This window comes from Lontra canadensis, unplaced genomic scaffold (genome assembly GCF_010015895.1).
Source record: "Lontra canadensis isolate GAN:19392208 unplaced genomic scaffold, GSC_riverotter_1.0 scaffold2, whole genome shotgun sequence".
In the NCBI taxonomy this organism is placed as follows: Eukaryota; Metazoa; Chordata; class Mammalia; order Carnivora; family Mustelidae; genus Lontra; species Lontra canadensis.
Genome location: NW_022630996.1, coordinates 622,455 through 646,351, shown reverse-complemented (window position 1 = coordinate 646,351; position 23,897 = coordinate 622,455). Strand labels below are relative to the sequence as shown.

General features: G+C 44.5%; 1 protein-coding gene across 1 annotated transcript in view; it reads left to right on the top strand.

Annotated features, from left to right (window-relative positions):
• The window catches only part of CNTNAP2 (contactin associated protein 2), a 1,928,204-nt gene that overhangs the window by 1,676,166 nt on the left and 228,141 nt on the right, over positions 1–23,897 (top strand). Inside the window, exon 16 of the mRNA XM_032866749.1 lies at positions 14,948–15,118. Within this exon, the coding sequence (XP_032722640.1) occupies positions 14,948–15,118 (171 nt within the window). The remainder of the gene's footprint in view (positions 1–14,947; positions 15,119–23,897) is intronic.

Below are 23,897 nucleotides of genomic sequence, written 5' to 3'. Positions count from 1 at the left end.
TGATAATGATTAATAATTCTATGATGCTAACTGGTCACAGATACTAATAACTCTAGCAAGTCCAGAATCTTGATAGAATGCAGATTGGTGCAGGAAAGCTTGCTTATGGCCAGTGAGAATTCATGCTAAGAAGAAAGTTTCACAGCATCATTATTAGTGGTTAGTTGATTCCTTTGTCGGGGGTGGGCAGTCTGTAGTTTAGGAAAGCCTCAGTGGCTTGTGGGTCTGCCACATGAGGGGTAGAGCCCTGGGAACCCTCTTCTCACTTGGGATAGGAGAAACTGTCCATCTTGCCCATGGCATCTAAAGTACCGCCATGAGATGGGGCCCAGGGACCAGTCACCAGTGCCAGAGTTGAGACCTCCTTTCAAAGAGAAACTTGCCTTTCAAAGCAACAGTCCGATTACCATAGGTTATGAAAAAAAAAAAAATCTGACCTTCATTTACATCTCCCAAGGAACATCAAGGCCATTTAATTCCCAGCATGTAACACTTTTAAATTCTCTCTCTTTTTTAAAAAGATTTCATTTATTTCTTAGAGAGAATGAGGGAGAGAGTGAGAGAGCAGGGGCAGGAGGAGGAACAGAGGGAGAGGGAGGAGAAGACTGCCGGCTGAGCAAGGAGCCCGATGCGGGACTCGATCCCGGGACCCTGGGACAATGATCTGAGCTGAAGGAAGACACTTAACTGACTGAGCCACTCAGGCACCCCTAAATTCTCTTTCATGCTGTTCTTGCTCTGTGTTTCTCTATTAGGCTCCCCTCACATTCTACCCGTTCCAAGTTCTAACCAAAAACTCCCTTTATTACAGCCTTGTGGCTTTCATGGACTCCCATCTCTGCTTCCTCTTCCTCGTCCCTTTCTCTCTTTACACACACACACACACATGAGTGTGTGTCTATATGTATCAGGCACACAGACAACACGCACATACACTTTTCAACAAAATGGAGCCATCATAAACATTTTATCCTGAAAATTGTGTTTCACATAACCATACACAATTGATAATTTGCATAGGTCTGTTTTACTGTTCATGCCACCTTGTATTATATTTAATATACCATCACAGATTTACACATGGAGGTTGTTTCCATTTCTTTGCCATTAGAAACTCTTTAAAATTTTACAAACCACGGACGCCCCAAACCGCAAAGGTGTGGCATAGTGTTCCACTGCAGGTGGAGGGTAGAAGATTAAGGAGAAAGTCAAGTGGATTGAAATCAGCAATAAAGCCACCGTTCTCCAATACTAAATGTACTTGAAATTTATTCCCCTGCATCTGTAGGTAAATGTCCTTCTGTTCTTGAAACAATAAATCCCCATAAACTTCCCGTAAAGTTTTGCCGAGGTGAAATGTGAGATTGGTTCCATCAGAATACATTCAGTGCTTTGTTTGTGCGCCTTCCGATCTGAATTTTAAAGCCCCTGTTTTTCCTCCAGAACCCTGGGACTGAGAAAAGGTCAGAATGCAACATGTCTCAAAGCTGCCATGCCCTGGGTGGCTGCCAGACTGCTGGAAATAATTGCTTTCGAAACCCGGATTGTGCCACCGTCTACTTGGTCTCAGATTAGCCTCACCTACGGCACCGTGCTGTGGTAGTTAAGCTGTAACTTTAGCTTTTTGTTATATTCTAAAGTCGCTTTTAGAAATACTGAGATTCCCAAGTGGTTCGATTCCGGACAGGTAGACTTTGCTTTCAGTAACCCCAACGGCGAGACTGAGACAAAGCCTTTATTTGACAACTTGAAATCTTGAAGTGAGGTTGTAAAGTCCGATCATAAAGTGACATGTCGCACTGAATGGCATTGCGGTAATCTCGGTGATATTTCATTAGCCGGGTGTGTACTTCTGCTCCACAGTATGTTCAATAAATGGAGGGGGAGGCCGCCTGGATGGCTCAGTGGGTTAAGGTTCTGCCTTCAGCTCAGGTCATGATCCCAGGATCCTGGGATCGAGTCCCACATCCTGCTCCCTGCTCAGCAGGGAGCCTGCTTCTCCCTCTCCCTCTGCCTGCCCCTCCCCCTGCCTGTGCTGTCTCTGCCTCTCTGCCAAATAAATAAATAATATCTTAAAAAAAAAAAAAAAAAAAACAGAGACGGAGGCCCTGCTTTTTGGGGTTGTGTCAGCCCCTCCTCATTCAGAGCTGACCTCCTTGGTGGCCAGGCAGCCCGCCGAGCAGCCTGCAGTGCTGTCCGGCCACGCTCAGCTGCGACTCCTGGGGACATGCCCTTCATGCCAGGCGTCTCGGCAGCTGGTCACCCACCACTCCAGCGGTCTCTCCTGCCCTCCTACAAATCCCCAGATCCCTTTGAAGTAAAATGGTTCTAAATCAACACACTGGATGCCATGGCACTCACTTACTATTTGTCCTGATTCTGCGACACAACGTTATAAACTTCCTGAGGGTCCCACAGGGTCCCAGACCCGTGGGTGTCCTTGGCAATCGACTTGAATCCCATCCTACAGTCCTTAGCCCGGGGGCGATCACGGCCAAAGCTGTATCAGGGAGCCCAGCTCGGCACCACCAAAACTAGGGATCGCGGCCGCAAGCGGAATCGTGCCTTCAGTATGTTCCTTTTATCCTGAAAGTCTGAACATCTCTTTCGGCTTTGATGCATTATTTATTTTTACACAGGAAATTATTTTCACTTAGCCACTGAAAGGAATTTGTTTTCAGGCTCTCTTTCAACTGTCTTCCCTTTTTCTTGAGTATTTACGAGTTGTTAAGAAACAACTTGTTAGGCAGCAAGTTATGCATACATCCAAGCCAACTCTCTCACCCCTGCACACACAAAAATCTGTCATTTTTCTATGATTAATAATAAATAGAGGCCAAAAGAGGTGTTTTTGCCCTTTTAGAGTGCTTCAGTGTTTCAAACTGCTTCTGTATGATGCCCATTGCTTTACATCCTTACAACAGCCCTGTGACAAAGGAATTATGTTTCTAATTTACGAATACAGAAACCGAGGTTTTAAGAGCTGGCAGCCCCGTTTCCCTACCACATCTTTGCACACAGTCTGTTTTACTGGTCCAGGTCCTGGGGCCGGTTTGGGGTCGGGCGGACCGCGATAGTTTTCAGTAGGAAAACGACAGCACCTATGAATCGCACGTGGGAATATTTTTATTTCCTGTAATGAAAAGAGCACAAAAAGGAAACCTTGATTTGTGTCACGTAATTCTGTGCCTCGTATCCATCCATTACTCCGCCGTGCAGGGCCGTTTCCCATGTTCGCACCCACCATTCTGCCTAAATGGCCGGCTTTCCTCCACATTTTACTCACCTAATGGATTTTATATAAAATCTGTTTTTCTATGGCTGTGTGGCTCTGGAGGGTCGGTAGTCCATCAATACGTGAGGGCTGCCTCACATTACAGCACCCCTGCTCTGCACGGTGGCCGAGTATGGCTAAACACAGCACAGGCTTTTACATCTGTGCTGTGACCCTGCTTCCTTGCAACCGGGCCGATGTTAAAAGGGGAACCGAATGGTAGGAGGGCATGAATTACACACGTAGGGAGAGAGAAAAAGATAAGAGGAAGTAGATAGCATAACGGAGACATAGTAAAGACAGGTGACACCCGTGGGTCTGGCTGGCCACAGGACATCAGTGGCCACCATGAGTGCATGCTAAAGACACCATGTTCTAGAAGAGGGCCTGCGTGTCAGGTTTCTGAGAAGGGAAATGTTGAATATGCCTAAAAGTCCAGGTAAATAATGCAAAAAAAAACAAAAACAAAAACAAAACCTCCCATCTGGATGGTCTAATTAATTCTTCTATTCAGAAACAGGAGAAGGTAGGTTTTGCAGATGGTCACCAAGGAGTGGTAAGAACTAGTAGTGGGATTATCAACAGTTCAGATCTTTTTTAAGAACAATTTTTTTTTTAACTTCCTCGGGAAACACAAGTGAAACAAATCTGTGTGTGAGGCTAGATATGACAGGTAGAAAGAAATAGAAAATATAATCTCTGCTCTCTGAAGTTTATAGCCTCTCAGAGGAGAGGAAGCCATGAAAGTAATTGTAATAATACAGTAAGTTAAGCGCAATGGTAGATACAAGATGTCATCTGAGCGCAGGGGAAGTGTGCTGTGCCCTGCGGGGGAGGGGTCAGCAGGCCACCTGGAGGAGGTGGCCCCTGAACTGGACCTTAATGGGAGAGAAGGAATTAAGCCAGATGCAGTCTGTGAGCAGGGAGGGCCGGGAAGGGGAGACTGGAGAGAAAAGTCTGGAAAGAGGAAGCCATGCAAATAGCGACAGGGAGTCCACACACAGCATTGTGGGTGATGGGAAGTCACATGGCTGCGTGTGGCTGAGCACGTGCTCTGAGGTGCGGGGGAGGGGGACAGGAGGCTGGAGAATTGTGCCGATGCCTGATGTGCCACATCTGGGAGTTCCCGAGGTATTCCACAGGCATTTGGAACCAGGAGAGGTTTTATTTCTGAGAGTTGAACTGTCAGCTGTGCATTTTGACAAGATTCCTCTGCTGGCTGTGTAAGGACTGGATTCAAAATACTCCCTGAAATTAGTGTGTCGTCCGGGCCAGAGGGGTGGCCTGAGCCCTGGCATCAGAGGGAACAGAGAGGAGGGGACATACCTGTAGAGTACTTCCGAGGTATGGTTATCAGGCCTGGGGTGGGGGGCGGGGGTTGGCGAATGAGTCTCGTGTTTCTGGCTTGAGTGGCAGAGTGGGAACAGCTCTGAAGGGGAGAATACTGCAGAATGAATTTAGAAGAAATATATATTCACTTTCAGTCTTTTAGAGTTTGAGGTACTTGTAGGTCAAAGCAAAGCTGCCCAGTAAGAAACCCATATGTTAATCTTGAACTCGTGGTAGTGATCTGTGTGCATAAATTTCAGAATCACTGATTTATGGTTAGTGCTTGAAATCACAAAAGGAAGTGACATCACATCGCTCAGGAAGAGAAAGAAAAGCAGATTTATTCCTGGGACTGCCATGCAAGCATTGAAAATTAGGCAGTCCCTGGAGGAGCCCTCCCATGGCCACCCCTGTATACATTACTTGTTAAGTATTTTTAATTTCAACCTGCATGTAGTGACGTAAATTTGTCCTACAACCTCCAGATGCAATGGTCTTCTTTTTGGTAAAGCAAACAGATCTTCGTCCAATCCTTTGTTCACCAGGGTAGGAGACATTCAGGCTTGCTATTGCCTCCTTCCTTGGAATCGATCACACAGAAATCTTTAGAATTTACCCAAGACAGAAGTCTGAATGAAGAGCAGAGAGGACAGATATTTCCAGTTCAAACCTAGTTATTCATTTCTCCACTTCTGGTGAATAATTTTTACCTTTGCATCCCATTATATTTATGATGACTAGTGTAACTAATTAGGCGTAACTACTAGTCCCAATAAGGAAAGTTTGAGGAAATTTAGGGATCTAACATAGAGACTTTGGAGAGTTTATACCTGCTCCCCATCTCCAAATATCTGACTACATACAACTGTTTCAAGCATACAAACTAAAATAAAATGATGTCTTTAGTACCACTGTGTTTATATCCACCATTGACAGATTCAACATGTGAGTTTCCATGACTGATCAGGAGCAAGTCTGTTTCATCACCTCCCCCCATAACCAGGCTGCTGGTCAGCTCACAGCAGGTGCAGAAAGCATTGTGACCTCCAGCATTTCACTCTTGCATTCTCTTTCTCTGTGGGACCCTGACCATTCTTGCCCACAGGAACCAAATCCCAGAGAGACACTGGGTGAAAGATTTATTACATTGTTGACCCTGCCCACAGGCCCTGTGGGTTGTAGCTTCAGAAAGGCTTGCTGGTGAGGGTGACACCTTGCAAGTTAATGACATTTTAACTTGGAGCCCTTCATTTTGAAGTTGAATTTGCCCTATAAAATCAGGCTGGGAGCTGAACAAAGCTACTTTTACCTTTCCTGACTGTACAAAATGGTTTAATTAAGGAAGTCATGATTTTTTTCTACCCATAAGGACACCTCTACAAATAGACTCAAATCTACATGCAAATGAAGCCATCTGGCTTATTGTTGTAAATAGCACCCAGCCCCTGGTAAACAATAGAAGGCTCATGGCATAACATAAAGAGTACCCAAATTTCTAACCTTGGGGTTAGATTTGAAAATTGCTTGCCACTTAAATCAAAAGCTATAGCTATGCTTCTCAGTGTGGCCCCAGGACTCGGCCATTGGATGGCTCCGAGGAAATTGTTAGACCTGACAGCCATTGGCATACAGACCACACCGGCAGCTGTGGCTTCACCAAACCAGAGCCCACGACTGGATAGCCCGCGTGCAGTCTCCTCCATGTTGGTCAAATGCCGAGTCTCTCTTTTCCTAGTTACTCGTCTCCTCACTGAGGAGGGGAAAGAATGCCTGCAGGTCTCTTGGGCTTACCTTTGTTCAAATGAGACTATCTATGGATTATCTGCTTTCTTAGATGCTCTGCCATTCCTTTGTTAATTGGATTTTTGTTCAGTGGCTGCTCTACAGAACTATAAACCACATTACCAAGGCTCACGGTGACTCCCATTTGTGTGTCCTAAAGGAATTTTTTTAAGGCAGTAAGGAAATGAGGAAATGGGGAGCACACCATTTTGAGAGCCAGTAAGCAGGGTGCAGAAGGGTGAGAAGAGAACAGGCCAAAAGGGCAGACGTGGGTATGAGTCTGAGATGAGCCTCCTGGCTAGAGAAGTCAGAATCAGAGGTTGTCTCAGTGTAGCTGGGGGTGGTTTGGTGCTCCCCCTTAAAGAATTCACCCCCGGGGTAAGGAAGGCTCAGGCGACTTTGCTGACAAGCTCTGTACCTGTTTAAGGAGTGGAAGAGCCCTTCCCATCCTCCCCTGCTCCTTAGCCAAGCCCTCAGACAGCAACTGCATGTGACACCAGAGCCATCAGTCATCCTGATTAACAAACGTGTTCTTGGTAGCAGTAACAGTAGCAATAACCTGTTGAACGCTTCGGTTGTGCTGCTAAACCCATTTCTTCTGTGATTATCTTCTGTAATTCTCAACACCCAATAAGAGAGTTTCCATTGTTATTCCACTGTACAAATGAAGAAATTGAGATCCAGGAAGATCAAGAACCTGCTCCCAAGTCACCCAGTGGGTGGGTGACAGAGCTAGACTCTGATTCTGGGGCCTGGGTGTGGACCAGCACGGGGCAGCGTCACCAAGTGACAAACCAGAAGAGCCCTGCGAAATCACATACTGTCACCACCCCCCACCTCCGCAGCACTCCCTGTGCTTGCAACCACCCCCATCACAGGGGGACCTCCAGCCTGTCACGTGCTCAGCTGCTCCCTCCCTTCCTTCAGCAAATTCCAACAGGTTCAGGAAGGGGAGTGGGCAGATGGCCCTATGGGGTTAGGCTCACAGAGGACAGGTTGGAAGTTTGTATGGCATCAGCCACACCCCTAGGTCACGTTCTCCAACCACACCAGTGGCTGTCCTATTCTACCCGAGCAGGACGTGAGAGGTTTATGCTCTAAACAGCAGGCACCAAAGGAAAAAGAGGCAAAATTCCTCCATTAAAATGAAGAAAAACATGGAAATCTACTATGAACCCCTCACCCTCCTTCTTCTGAGCAGAATGCTGGCTACCACATTTATATTCCTCATGAGAAAGTTGGAAGATCCTTCTCTCAAGAAATCACATGATCTATGTCCACATAAAGATCACAGATACTGACATTTGGGGGCCTTTGATGAGATGGTGAGCTTTCCACATTGTAGTAAAGCCCGGTCATCAATAAACCCACCACCACCCTGAGATCCATGCACTCGCCGGGTCCAGTTCACTCACTAGTACTTCACTGGGCCATATGAGTGGAAAGGCAAGACTCACCAACCGCTGAAGGTGATGTCAGGGATGTCGTGAAGGGAGGAGTCCAGCTAACGACACAGCAAGGAAGGGAATCTCAGAAGAAACAAATAATGCAGAAAGCAGAAGAAAAGTTTTAAAAATGAAATTAATTTTCTCAGATAAGAAAAGACATTGCATCAAAAACTAATAACAACAGCAATAATAAGAACAAACAACCTAGAACAGAGTGCTATAGAAAGGGGGGCTATCTGAGAACAAGAAATAATTCTTGGAGATTACAGATGTAATTGCTGAAATAAAAACACAATAGCAATGTTGAAAATAAAGCTGAAGGAACATTCAACAAAGCAGAGCACAAAGAACAAAGATCTTAATTAGGAATGCAAAGGAGTAAGAGAAATAAAGATAAATGTAAAACCAGTAGGTATGTGAGAAGGAGGATTGGAAAGATGAAAGTCCCAGGCCTGATGTGGGGAAGAGATCCATACCAAGGCAGTCGTATGAAGTTTCATTTAAGGGAGTGAAATATCCTGACAGTTTCCAGAGAGAAAAAGGTACAAATTATGTAGGAGAGGAAAAAGTTTTCCTCATTCTTTTTAGGGTTCCTGGCTGGATCTAAAAATTAAACTGACAAAGACACATTAACAGGAGAAAAGCATACAGATTTATTTAAAATAAGTTCTACATGACACGGGAGCCTTCATAAAGAAATGGTTAAGCCTGAGTGTTTCTATACTAGTTTTGATAAGTAATAGAAAGCCATGGAAAGGCATGACGGGACCATGTATGAGCTACGTCTAGTAAGCTGGGGGAAATTCGGCAAGTCTGTTTTGATTCCTCTCGAGTCCCTTTGTCTTTTGAGATGAAGGTGCTGCTTTCCTCAGGGAGAGGGAGGCCACCTCACATGAGGGTCTGTGACCTGCTTCAGGGGAGGGTCAGAGAGTCCTTCCTGCACCTACCATTTCTTACATTCTTTTAGCTTGAAATATTCAGTATACTAAGGTCCTGTATTTGGGGGAGCATGTCCTAAACCCCATCAGTTACATACAAGATGTAGTAATCAGAAAACATGAGCTTTCTCACTAACCACAGAGAGACCTTGAAGATAGTGAAGAAATGCCTTTAAAATTCCATGGAAGAATAGTTTCCTGGAGTGTCTCAATTAGGTGGGAAAGTAAAATAATGACTCTTCAGAAAAGCAAAGATTTAGAAGGCTGACCTCCTATATTCCTTTTCTGAAAAGACTACAGGAGAATGTGCCTGTGGAAATGAGGGTGTAGACCCAGAAAGAGGGATGCCCGAAAGTCACGGGGTCCAGAAATCTGGGCATTTCATACTGAAGAGTAGCTTAAGGATAGCCTGCTATCAGGGCAAGAGACAGTCCCAGAACCAGAGCTGTGCATCGGACCTGCAAAGGGCCAGCCCACGGGGCAACAGGAAGACAGAGACTCTAGAAGCCACCTCTGAGGGACAAAAAGAGGGGGCCCTAGATTACCCCATGTGTGTCACGCTGAGAACATTTGTGGGAAGAGTTCTATAGATGTGTTGAAGAATTTGGAGAGAATTTATGACAGGTACAAAGATAACCAAGCCAATGAGAAAATAGGTAATTGTTGATTCAAGAGAAACAAAAAAATTATATACATAAAATAGAATTAGGTTCTACTAGGTGGCTCATTAGTGAATAATACATAGTCCTAAAAATGTAAATGTTGAATTTCAGTATCACCAAAAAATCAGTGAGTTTGCTAGTTTGGGAGAATGTGGAGAAAGGGAGTAAGGAAGGGGCTTCTAAAAATGCTCAGTCTTCACCTTGCATTCAGGAAAGTCAACCAAGTATATCTACAACGCACAAATTAGTAGATATCAACACATATATTTTAGAAATACAAGGACATGAAAGAGTTAAAGTGTAGGGGTTGTTGCTGAGAAATTGGGCTGGGAAGGAAGGGGTGGAGCAGAGGGTTGCTTTTTCCTCTGTTCTTTGTAGGCTTCAAACTAATTGCTGATGTCGACCTAAAAAAAAAAAAAAAGGAAAGGAAAAGGTAAATCAAGGCAAGCTCAAAATTGTCAAAAAGATGAGTTTATTTGGGAATACCATAGGCATTGGCAGTTCGGGACACAAAGACCGTAGCACGTTCCAGGCATCCGCTGAGGGTTTGGGGAGGGCTGTGTTTCTGGGCAGAGAGGAGAGAGTTCAGTTAGGTCTGTTAAAATAAACAACCAACAGAGCCCAGCTGTGAAAATTCCCCAAGCAGACAAAACCAGTCCAGTCAGACAAACTAAGCTCAATTCAGCTTATTTTTCAAGACCAACACAACCTAGGTCATTTCTTGTTCGTGCCTCTGGAAACTGTAAGCAAAAATTTCCTGAGATTGTGAAAAGGTAGCCCCTGACCAACTCCTTATCATTTTAGAAAATTCCAACATTATCAGATTTCTGTAAATGGGGCATTTGTGGGAAATTGGTCTGTCAGTCCTGAAGTTTTCTTTTCCTGAGGGCACATGCGTGAGATTGTCCATTTCATATCGTCCAGTTCCATTGTAGATTGAAATTCTCTAATGCTGCCCAACAGAAAATATCCTTGGAAATCTTGAAGTCAAAATCCCATGCCAAATGATCATTGGTGAGTTTAAAATAAATGGCTCTTGAAGAATTTGGTCCAACATATGATGCAGCATTTTCTACTAATGATTCGCTAAGGTTTGCAGGGATGACAGATGTCAGCTAGGCCTGGTTTGCTACCCCAGGCCCACTCCCCTGCGCATGCTGGAGATACCCCTGGCTCTCCTGCCACAGGAGATGAGCCCAGACCTGGCCCAGAATGTATTTAAAAAGCTTCTCACATGACTGAGTGGTTTTCAAGGGGGTGGAGCGGTCCACCTCACGCCAGCCATCTTGCCCAGCCTTTGATGACTGTTGACAGCCCCGGGCTGGTTCCCTGACCCCTTTACTGCCTTGTTGTTCTGTGGCTGTTGACTGGCCCCTCCGGTCTCAGAGAGTTATTTCTGTTCTGCTTCACACTTTCCAGCCTTGCCTCCTTTCTTCCGTCCACATCTGCTGAGACACCAGTCCTTGCCATACCGCGAAATCTCTTATTTCCATCTTGGCATTCTCATCCAATGTCACTTTCCCCTCTATAGCCCTGGCCTTGATAGCAAGTACAAATTGCAGCTGTTTCAATAATCTTAAGGTTATGAGATCATCAGTCCTGCAAATGCATGGCTTGTTCAGTGAGGTCTGTGGGGAAAAACAGAAATTAAGTCACGGATAAGAAAAATCACGGTGTGCTGGTGAAGCCAGTGTCCAGGTACCAGGAGCTGGTAAAGCAGTGTCAGCTTTTATTTATCTTTAGTGTCTTCAATACTCAGGTTGCCATAAGGTTGTTTTTGTCCCATGAGGACTTTGCATATGGAGTGGAATTGGATATAACTGAGAGGGGCAACTATTCACTTATTCACAGATTTAATAACTATTTATTGAGTACTTACTATGCTCTGGGGCAAAGGTTACAGAGATGAAGTGGTTCTGTCCTAGCTTTCAAGGAGCTTATGGTCAGTTGGGAACCATATCAACAATAATAATGCTAAAAGCCCCTGGCATCATGAAACACAGTGAGCCCCAGGGGGGGGGAAAAAAAAGCCCTCATGTTATTTTGTTATAACCAAAAATCCCAGGGACTGGGCCACATAGTCACCAGAGCAAACCTCACAGAAATTTGTCGGGGTCTGGAACAGGGGCACCTGAACTTTCTTACTGTCTACCCTGCCCGTCAAAACCCTCACGCCCGCATCCCCAGTACGCCATGTTTTGCTTGCCAACTCTATCATGTACCACTCAATAGAATTTCTGATGTCCTCTGCTCGTGCCCCCGTGGCTCTTCTTCAGCGCCTCCTGGGTAGACCCCCTCAGCCACCAGACAGGTCCCGAGAGAGTCCTCCCTACTGCCAGTCAAGGATGTGGAGAGACTCGGGACATACAGCAGGTGACAACTCCAGAGATAATCACAAGAGAACCCCAACATTTCCGGGAGGATGACTGGTAACCGCCACTTGCACGAGGCTCAATTTCCCTGTGAATATGTCTATTCCAAAGGCCAAATTAGTTCGAAGTTGCTTAGTGAGCACAGAATTAGAACAAATGGAATCATGGTCTGTGGGGATCTTTCATCAAACCAGAAGAACTGGTTGAACTGCCTTCTCCTCTCTGGGGATATTTCTGTCTGAATAACCGGCCCTCGACCTCGAATAAATACTGACATGTTTTACTTATAGCATTCCTTTTTCTAGAATCATTTTAGACAACTGCCCTTCTGTTAATACATCACCACCTCCGAAAGCAGGAATGCTCTTGATTGGAAAGAAACTTTAAAATGTTAATTACATTCATGCCCTGGGGATTCAGCCTAAAGAGACAGAAATGCTTTGCTTTAGGCTGAAACACGGCTGAGGACTCTGTGCCCCGAAGGCTCCTCGGTTGTTACAGGATTCTCGCCCAGTCAGGGTGAGGTACGTCCCGCTGGCCCTGGGGACTGGGCTCCGTTCCTCCCAGAACTCTGGTTGGCGAGAGGGCTGCAGCTTCTAGTTTGATCTGGGTTTTATCTCAAGAGACTTTCATTCTCCGTCAGAGGGGAAGGGTGAGCCCAAAGTCCCCTCACAGTGTGTTCAGCTAGATCTCAAGTCAGGAAGAGCCCTGGGCCCTCAGATGATAGCAACTTACACAATAACTAAGATTCTTTCTTTTCTGGCGTTATTCTAACCAATATCATACCATGTTCTTCTGCATAAGAGGAAACTCGTCTATTTTTCTCTTGATGAAAGCTATGATGTTGCAATTAAAAAAAAAAAAAAAGCTCCAAACTGCATTAAGACTTTTGGATTTGACCAGCACCACACCACTGTTTGACCGTAAGGAAGACATTTACAAACATATTTTGCATTGACTCACTGGTTCTAAATTGCCATTCACTCATCTAGATGTCACTATCTCCTAAATGTCTTTAAAAACAAAAATAAATAAAGTGACTTAAATAAGAGGGTTTTTTAAAATATCTCATACAGTAATATTATATATTTAATGTAAAATTATGGTTTAAATATAGCAGTACCAACACAAAAGTAGTTTTACTTAAGAATAGCAGTTGAGGGGCGCCTGGGTGGCTCAGTGGGTTAAAGCCTCTGCCTTCGGCTCAGGTCATAATCCCAGGGTCCTTGGATTGAGCCCTGCATCGGGCTCTCTGCTCAGCAGGGAACCTACCTCCTCCTCTCTCTCTGCCTGCCTCTCTGCCTGCTTGTGATCTCTGTCAAATAAATAAGTAAAAAATCTTAAAAAAAAAAAAAAAAAAAAAGAATAGCAGTTGAGGGGCGCCTGGGTGGCTCAGTCGGTTAGGCGTCTGCCTGCCCTCAGGTCATGGTCCCGGAGTCCTGGGATCAAGCCCCGCATCGAGCTCCCTGCTCAGATGGGAGCCTGCTTCTCCCTCTCCCTCTGCCTGTTGCTCCCCGTTTGTGCTCTCTCTTGCCCCGTCAAATAAATAAATAAAAATCTTTAAAAAAAAAAAAAAGAATAGCAGTTGAACTTAATATTGTATATATGCACAATTTTCATGAAAGAGGAAAGAACATAGTATAAAAACGAGTAGAGTGAACTTAATTGATTAATCATGTTCTCTGAAGGAAAGATATAACAAAAATCAATGTAAAGTAAAAAAAAAAAAAATTCAAGTGTTAGAAGAAAATTTTCCACAATTTCCTGACCTAGTAGGGTTTTAGTCAATGATTTATGAATCAGGAAGCATCTAATTTAGCAGAGAGAAAGTATCTCTGAAGAGCTGTGCAAAGAAAGTAATTTTTCTAGACCAAAGTGAGGAGAAGCAAGAAAGTTGCACTTATGCTGATTGGCTAAAGCAGAGTTATTTTCTTGTATGGAGCAAAAGGAGGCTTGGAGCCCAGTTGGGGTAATGCGTGCTGTGTAGACAAAAGGCGACTGGTTGACTTGAGCCTTCTTTTCTGGGAGAGCAAGGGGTTAGAACTTCATTAAGTTTGGGTTTGCCAACGTGGGGCTTAGCATGAGTGACTCCATCTTGGGCCTAATCTGATGATGTTAAGATGAGTGTAGTATTACAGGGAAAGGCTTTGGGAGCTATTCGAAAGTGTGCTTACATACTTTAGACCTTAGCCATGACAGTAAACATACTCAGAAATGTGCACGTTCAGAAGGAATTTCTCTCCTGGAGATAAAATCAAGAGTCAGCTCCTGGTTGTATTGAATTCTTGGCCCATCTGTTCTCATGGAATGTGAATTGTATAGTTTAGTTGGTTGTTTTTATTTTGTCCTGTAAACTGCTTTTCTGCTGTGGACACTGGCTAATATCAAGCGAGGAGGGGGAGGAGTATAGAACCCTGTCTTCCGAATGGGTTCAAAGGTAGAGGCTAATGGAGAGCCCGTATGTGGGCTCCACTCAGCACTCCGCACCTGAAATCCCCAGGAAGGAAGAGGTTGGCGGGGGAGACATTCCCTTTATAGCAATGAGCCTGTGGAGGTTTAAGTGGGAAGGGTGGGAAAATGATGGCCTTCCCTAGTCATCCAGCCTCTCCCCCGTGTCTCTCTTTCCAGAGCTCCCCCGTTCCCCACGCTCTATCCCTGCAACACCTGTACCGGGTGACTGAGCAGGCACTGGTTATTCAAAGGTGGACGAGAAGCAAGAACAGAATACCAAAGACACCATTCCTGTTCTGTCCCTCTAGTCTAGCCCAGGTGCTTCTTGCACCAAACCTAAGCCACCATACATATGTGCAAGTTCAAAACAGCCCCAACCTGCAGAGGCTGTGCCAAGGGGTGTCCCTCCATGTTCTCCTCTACTGGCACTTACTCCCTAGTGTTCATCCCTCCACGGCTGCTCTTGGTAGGAGCCCCAACTCTCGATCATCAATAAAACACTTTCTTACACACACATAGAACTTCGGGAAAGTCAAAAATAAGTTTGTGGGGATTTTGTGCAGTGATACGCAGCAGGATACAAGGAAACGAGCCATTGCCAATGGAAACTTGTTAAAACTCAAGAAACGGCTCTCTTTCGTTACTCCCATGATCAAGGTATAAATTACCCTGTTTTTTTTTTCTCCCACAGGGAATTACTGGAATGCTGCTTCCTTCCCAAATCCGTCATCCTACCTGCACTTCTCTACTTTCCAAGGGGAAACTAGTGCCGACATTTCTTTCTACTTCAAAACATTAATCCCCCGGGGAGTGTTTCTGGAAAATCTGGGCAACACGGATTTCATCAAACTCGAGCTGAAATGTGAGTACAAACTCTCTGTCAACTTGTCAATAGCCTCTCTTGGTACTTCCGGCTGATCCCGACCCTGATTATGTGGTGTCATGGGATCCAAACAGCAGTGGTCGCCTTCATTCCGGCAGTGGTGCTGGAAGGTGGATACATGAACTCGACACACACCTAAGCACCCCGCCTCGAACTGCTCCCAAGGAAGCAGGTGCACTCAGACATTCCCACGCAATGCTATTCAAGGAAGAAATTGAGAGAGTAAATTGCTCCCATAACACGGGGAAAGATTGTGTATTTAAAGTTTATATGTGTGTTTCTTTTCCAAGGATTCGGGGTTAAGAGGAGACAGAGGATTGTGTAAAATGATCAGGAGTAAAACATAAGACAGTGGGAGGAATAATACAAAGGGAAAGAGGGATCATAAAAATTAATGTCTGTATGAGTTAATGATGCGGCGTAGACACAGCATGGAGTTCTACGTAGAAACTTTCAAGTCTGTAGCCTTCCAGAAGAGGCCCCCAACCCACACACCCTCTAAAGGGTTCCATTCTGAATTTATTTAGCTAAGGGCGCAGAAACTAACATCGTCAGAGCAAGAGCAGATGCTTTCCGGCTCAGCTCAGCTTGCCTTGGGTCCCAGAGACCCTTCCGAGGTCATGTGGCTCGGGGAATGCCATCTGTGGAAGGTGGGGGTGCACTGGGGGTGAGAAGGGCAGTTCTCATTATTCCAGAGCCATTTTATCCTCGGGGCAGAGGATTAGCTTCCGGAATGTACAGTCCACATGCTCCCAGGTTTGGTGAAATTTGCACACGTCAGGCTCTCCTGGCTGTTCAGACCAAGAAAGAATCAGCATAGATGACAGAATGGGGACACAAGTCAAGGTCCCATCTCTCTCCCCAAAATCTCGGTGTCCCTTCCCTACATCAAAGTGTCTCCTTTCTCCCAGTCTCTGCCCTTTATACATCATGATACCAAACCCATTTCCCAGAAATATCTGATGGCATGTTTTTCTCTTTTTGTAGTTGCAATTATGCAATATGGTCTTTTAAAAAGGGAATCTCAGGCAAGTTTTTTTCTGCAATAATCCCATGGGATTCTTTTGGTAAAATAGTGAACTGTGGTTAGCAGTCTTTGGAATTCATAGTCTCGGGTCGAAATCCAAGTCCTTGGGTAAATTGCTTCATCTCTTAGAATCCCAATTTCCTGATCTATAAAATGGGAGTGGTAATTTGTGGGGCCATTACGATAATAGAATATGGATACTCATAAAGCATTTATTTCAGTATCTAGGAGGTATCATGATCATATCCCTGGGGATGCTCAGTATAGATGTAAAGGAAAACTGAAAATATTCTAGCCCTAGAATTAAAAAGTAAATAGTCAGGGACATCTGGCTGGCTCAGCCAGTAGAGCCTGTGACTCTTAATCGCAGGGTTGTAGGTTCAGACCCCACGTTAGGTATAGAGATCACTTAAAAATAAAATCTTCAAAGACAAAAAAGTAATTAAAGAGCCATCCTCTCTTACGTGAATTATGGATTAGAGTTATTTTAAAAGGATTTTCATTTCCTCAGTTAAAGTTAATTGATTCAAACTATTTTCCAACTTCTACATCGGTTCGATTGTATTTTAGAAATACCTGATGGCAAAAAAGAAAACCAACGGTCCATGTTTGAGTAATGCTATATGCTTCTATAAAATTGCCTTGTCTTTGTTTTGTAAGCCTATGCCTGGGTTGGAAAGCAGGCAAACCAAGTATAGATAGAGCAAGGGTTTCTACTTAGCACCTGCATGCTAGAATTTCAGTTATTTCTGATGATGAAACATCTTCAAAGATGCTCAGAGTTTCCCCAGGCTTTCCATCATATGAAAACTCCATGCAGAGGGAGAATGATGGCCTTGTTTTGTCAGAGTGCTTCCCGCTGGTCAAGAAGGGTGGGACATTCAGACCAGAGTCTGGCCTCCACTTGGAGTCTCCAGAGCTTCTGCCAATTCCTAAGGGTGGACGTGAGATCCCCCAGTGGCAGAGACATCAAATGCCTGCCGTGCTAGAGCATCTCCTGTAGGTACCTTGGAAAAAAGGACAGGTTTCTGTATTTGAGAAAAAATTCCTCAAAGCAAACAAGAAACAATGGCTTCCTGAAGAACATGGAAGAAGAATGGCCAGAGGAAGGCTTGCTGCTGCCCCATTTCCTGCGTTACTCCAGACTCTTCTTTGCAGGAAGCACGGGCCGTGGGTGGAGGTGACATGCTCTGTCCCCACCTGTCTCTCATGCACGCATGGCTGAGGTGCTCTGCACACCTCACTGGTTTCCCCACCAGGAAGCTCAGGAAAGATGGTTCCTGGAGTCACATTTATTAAAAAAAAAAAAATGTCTCTGCTGCTTTTTCCCCCTTTACCTTGGTAGGCTTTCTGATCTCTTTCTGATAGGAATTCAGATTTTGTTTCTCTGCTTGTGTCCCCGAGGAATTTTGTCACAGTTCATGCCTACACAGTTCATGGCTTCCAGAATAACATTTCTGTTAATTAACTACATCGTGCCCTCCTGTCAGGAGTAGAAGATTCTTGACTCTGGGAACAGTGAGTCAGTTACACTAAGTTAATGAGATATCATCAGCATCTTACTGTGCAAGGCAGAAAACACGCAAGATAAAATTAGACGGCTATTACTCATTAGCATACTTTACAGGTACAATTTTAAGGCTATGTTTCACTTAATGTCTGTGTGTGTTCATTCATTCAGTGAGTGTTCATTGAGTGCCTACAGTATTCCAGATGCTGTGCGAGGTGCCGAGGGAACATAGTCAAAAAACACAGTCATGGCTCCTTTCCCCCAGAGAGAAATCAGAGTTCTTTTTGTTTGTTTTGGAAAGTAGACAAGTAAACCAGTAGGTACGATAATAATGAAGATAGCTCAGCTTTATTCAGGCTCACTGTGTCTCCAGCACTGTTGCACGGATTTTATGTAAATCATCTCACATCCTAACCAACCTTTGACGTGGGCAATACCATGAACATCTCTGCCTTTCAAATGAGGAAACTGAGGCACAGTGCAAGTAAGTTGCCAAGATCACCCAGTTAGGAAGTGGCAGGGCTGGTGCCTGACCCCAAACATTTTCCGTCTGTCTCAGAGTCATTGCCATTAACACCAGACCGCACCACCTCCCAGAACACATTGAGGAGGCAGATAGCTCCGAGGAGGAGGACTGGAACTGACCGGAAGACAAGGAGTGCTTCCCAGGGAGTGTAACACTTTAATTAAATTGTGATGCCTGAGCAGGAGCCAGTAAAGTAAAGAAGGTGGGGAGAAGTGGAGATCGGGAAGGAAAATGTGGCAGGAGGGGCACACCAGTGGGTGAAGCTGTGGGGGACAGAACCTAAGAACTCAGCAGGGAGTGGCTATAGCAGGGAGCCCATGTGTTGGGGAGCAGAGAGCTGGGGACAAAGCACTCATTGTGCTGGGGCTGAGGGGACAGATTTTGTTTGACCTGTCCCTGACAGTTTCAGTGAGCAGGGGCAGAACGCAATCAGATTTGCATTCACCGGAGAGAAGATGGAAAGACAGACAAGAAGCAATGGGGGGCCTATATTAAGATAGAGACGGGGGGAATGGAAGAGGGAGACAGCAACATAGGGGTAGAGATATGAGAGACCCTGAGGAGATAGAGTCCACTGATTTTACCAAATGGCTGTGAGGATGAAGTAGAAAGGAAGGTTCTAGAATGAAACCAGTGTTTCTGGTTTTGACGACTGAGCAGTGGAGCACTTGTACAGGTATAGGCTAGTAGCATCTATCCCGAAGGACACGTCTAAAGGTGGCATTCATACGAGTCTGGATCCCAACAGAGAGGCCAGAGTCAGAAATAAACAGTGTGAGAGTCACCATCACTAAGAGAACCAACAGGAAATAAGTATCTGCTGCCTTCTGCATGAATGAGATGGCCCAGAACAAATTTATAGAGACAGGGAAGAAGATGTCCGAGAATGGGACCCACATTTAAGGGATAGAAGGAAGCAAAACAGCTTGTAGCAGATTAGCAGAGAAGTAGGGAGACAGTGATATCCCAGGGATCAGATGAAGACAGAATTTCAAGAACAAAGAAAGAGTGTTTGGTACTACCGAACTGAGAGGTCACAAAAATAAGGACTTAAAGCATCTGTCAAGTTTAACATGTAGTAGTCACTGTCCAAAAGTAAGAGCCTGTGGAGTGAGTGGAGGTGGATACAGGGATCGGGCCTGTGGTTTTGTTTGTTTCCACAGCTGTTGTATGTGGTGGAGACCTGAGCTCACATTATAGTAAGGAGGAGAATCTGGCAAACGAGAAGAGGTTGGGGGAATGGGAGAGGGGGACTATCTGGGGTGTGAGGCCCGGAGGAGGTAGAAATGAGTGCGATCCGGAATCCACACTTCTGAAGGGGCCGAGAGAAACAGGTCGGAGTGAGGAGACAATAAGCTAAGAACATGGGGGTCACTTTCCAAATCAGAAATGATTTTGTGTTTGTTGTTTTTTGTTTGCTTGTGTGTTTGTTAGTATTTTTATAGATGGCAGAGGGATGTTTCCCTGAAAAGATTCACTAACCACCATGGATAGATCCATTTAGTCTTTCAGAGTTACCCCTAGGGAACAACTTGACTTGTCTAGAACCCTTTTGTGGCTACGATAGTGATCATGACCATGGTCCCATCATCAGGCCACCACTTACGGAGCACCTGCCAGGGCAGAAGCCTGGGTAGACCTCAGAGGGTCTAAGATGAAGATGACAGAACCCAACATCCTCACCTAGGGAAGGAGACAGACACATTCATAACAGTACGGATGCATGACTTCACTGAACCTTTCTTAAGTTCCGGGCACTGTTCTAACGCTTTTATAGGTAGTAACAGTTTTAGGTTTCATAGCAAATTTTAGCCACATTTTACAGAAGAGGGAACTGAGGCTACACAGTCACACAGCTGATTCCAGATAGTGTGCTTGTGATCATTGAAATACAATAAGTGAGTCGCAATGATGGCCTTAAGGCGCTCTACACTTCTAGAGGAGAGGTAAGGAGCCATTCCTGGGGATGAAGAGGAAGATGATACCTGGTTTAGGTCAGGAAGAGCGGGCGAAGATGTTAGCTGGACCAAGGGGAAAGAACTCTAGGAGGAGAAGACAGTGCAAACAGAAGCATAAGCGAAAGTGTCGGAATGGGGAACGTGACAGGTGTGTGAGAACTACGAGCACTTGGCATTGTGAACGAGTGTGATGTATGATACAAGCAATGGAGATATTTTGGCCCCAGATCCGATTCTAAACATGTCATGGTCTAGGTATTACAGCCAGTATTTATTGGCTCCCCCGTATGTGCCAAAGAGGACCTCAAGAAGAATAAGACTCAGCCTCATCCCAGAGGGGCACACCGTCCAGTGGGAGAGACTAGGATAGAAAACAATATTTTGGGCAAGATGAAATAAACATTAGAAGCACAAGTGATAGACAGTGGTGGCCCAGCCGCAGCAACAGTTGGTTCTGACTGAAAAACAAGAAAATGTCCTCTAGACATTGTATCATTTTAACTGAGCCTCAAAATGAATGAGAAAGAACATTTCGGGCTCAGAATGCCAAAGTCCTTCATGGTGTGGATACATCAGAAAGTGTTTCTGGGGGCACCTGCAGGGCTCAGTCGGTTAAGCATCTGCCTTGAGCTCAGGATATGATCCCGGGGTCCTAGGATCGAGACCCGCATCAGGCTCCATGCTCAGTGGGGAGTCTGCTTCTCCCTCTCCCTCTGCCTGCCGCTCTGCCTACTTGTGCGCGCTCTCTCTCTATCTGTCAAATATATACGTAAAAATCTTTTTTTTCCTCAAAAAGGGGTTTCTGCACCCCACGCCAGGGAGGGGGAATATGGAGCATCTAGTACCATTGCCTCTCCAGGGCCAGAGCACTGCCTGGCACACAGCAGAGGCCATAGGAGTTTGCTGAGCAAATGAGATGAACAGAGGAGGTGCTAGTCTACATGGAGAACCGTGGAAAATCTGGATGGAGAAGGGGATCACCACGGTGGAAGGGCTGGTGTTCAAACCAATGACACAGAATACACTGAAATGTGGAAGAAAGATGATGGCTGGTGAAATTTTGGAGCTGGAGATCTCACAGGAAAGCAGCTGGGGTGGTAAGAAGGTCTGAGATGCATAATCTGGCCATGCAAGGGGGATTGTAGGTGGTATGGAAGGGCTGTGGAGAAAGTCAGGGAATGACGAAGAGGCCAGAGGGTTGGCAGTCATGCACATCACCGCTGGGGCCCCGACTGGTGATGGCAGTGGGTGGAGTGGACACGGAGCCTGTGAGCCGAATGTTCTGGTCCTTGGATCCAAACGATGACAACAGGAAGCATGGGAAGAGTAAGCGTGTGTCACAAGGGGACACATTGCCGAACGAAGACTCCGGTGCCATAGAACATTGGAGAAGCACTGAGGAGTGAAGGATAAGCCCAGCTGCCCGCTCGCCGCCCTGCCTACCCCCTGACGTCGCTGGGAGAAGGGGCTGCGGTGCTGATGGTCCAGTAGGTTCCCCGAAGGTGGGCTGCAGTCAGGAGACCATTGGCACTGTCTGATGATAAACAGTGACCATGGAGGCATTTTTTCTTTTCTTTTTTTTTTTGTAATTAACAGATGATTGACATGTAACATTGTATTAGCTGCAGGTGTACAACATAATGATTCAGTATTTTTATGTATTACAAAATGATCACCACTGTAAGTCTAGTTAACATCCATCATCTTTGATAGTTACACATTAAGTTTTTATTTTTGCTTAACAATTTAAAAGAGATTTCAGAGGAAACAGTGGGCAAAAAAAAAAAATGTTTTCTTTTTGGACACAGTGGAAAATTTTTGAAGGACGTGTTCACTGACCAGGAAAATTTCAGGAAAAGCAACAGAAACTGTTGTAATATGTTAGCATAAGCTCCTGTGTTCACCAAGTTTGAGCTTTTTCAGATATCAGGATGAGCTGGAGAAAATATTTGCATTTCGCAGGAATATCTCCACAAAAATGTGGAGGCAGCAGTCTAATGTCCTGCTAATCTTAGGAAAAAGTATTAAGGAAAAACTTTCATTTACCAAGATGCAGGCTTCTGCAATACACATGCTCGAGAAAGAGAGAAAATATTCTGCTATACAGAGAAATTGATGAATCAGAAGAAATAAACTAACGGCAATTTATCTTCCACTATTTCAGAATTGGAAAAACTTTTATATTAAAGAACTTGACTAATATAAACATGAGAAATATCTGACCCGACTTAGCTGGACTGTTTTGCCATGGGGATGCTATTTGGGGTTTTTTTTCTTTTATAGATATTGTGAGTTATTATTAGTACAAAGCAGGTGTTAGCTCCTAATTAATTTATGTTAATTTTCTTTTAATTATCTAAACCAACCTGGATTATCCACATAGATTTAGGAATAATTTTAGTGGTTCTGCTACTTTGCAAGTCTAGCTATGAGTTCAGTCTCTATGAAAAGTTTGGGATCTTAAGAATGATTCTGACTTGGTCATTAAAATACATAAGGAAAAAAAACCTAAGGGAAAAAAATAAATAAAAAAAAAATTAAAAGCCTGAACATTATTGTGATTCTTTAATTTAAAAAATTCTCTATCTTTTGATGTAGCTTTTTATTTCTATTATAGACCCCCAAAAAAGTTCAGAGATGCAATTTTAAAGAGGAAATTTGTGCTACATTAAAACTATGTAATGTATTAGCTGTTTGCATTTTAAGTATTAAAAGACAGACAAATAGTAAATAACAAAGATTACATTTACTCAGATTTCTTTGCCATTCTCCCTGAGGGGGACGGTCCTTTGAATACCTGGCAAAGGTATCCTAGAGTTATAAGGGTGGACTGTAGAGGAGTATGTCCTCCTAATATGAAAAATTATCCATCACCTTGGTGTTATGGGTCACACGCAAAGAGATAGCTTGTCCCTCCGCTGGGACTCCACTTCTGCTCTGAAAATCAGGTGGAATCCAGAACACAGGCTCCAGAGGGCATCCCTGCAGGCTCCTGTGCCCTTAGAATCTCCACTGTAGCCCCCCAGCCCATTTATGTAGTCAAAGTAAAGGCATTTTAGGACAATAAAAAGTAAGTAAATGTTAAGAGAGGGGACTCCCTCGCAGACATTACGTTGTATGTACGTTACAACATATACTGATATCTTTTACGTGACATTCAAAAATAGGCCACAGTAATCCACAGAGATAGAAGTCAGAACAGTAGCTATCTCTGGGGGTTAGGAATGTTGACTGGAAGGGGGTTCAAAGGAACCTTCTGCAGTAGTGGAAATGTTCCATATCTTGATCCAAGGAGTGATCATATATGTCAAAATTTACTCAACTGAACACTTAAGATTTGCACATTTTACTGTCTATAAATATACAGTAATGGAAAAAGAAAAACCCTGCTGTGAGAAAATCTGGAATGATTGAATGACAAAAAGAAGTTAATGAAACGATTTTTCAACAAGAGAAATCAAGACTGGGATTTCAGGCTGAGCGACCCAAGACCACTTGCTTTACCTCCCCAGATGTCATCACGTTCCCTTGGAAAATAAGAAGGGCAAGCCGGACCATCTTTAAGGGCTCTTCTAGCATCAACAATTCTATAAACCTCCCGGAAGCCATCAGCATCACCTGTGGCTTGCCACCTCCCATTCTAAGTGAACTCATAAGGAAGCATTGTCTTCACTTTCCATTCTGTGGTTCTCAGTTCTCCTAAAGATGATGGGAGGAGAGTTATATGAGAACAAATG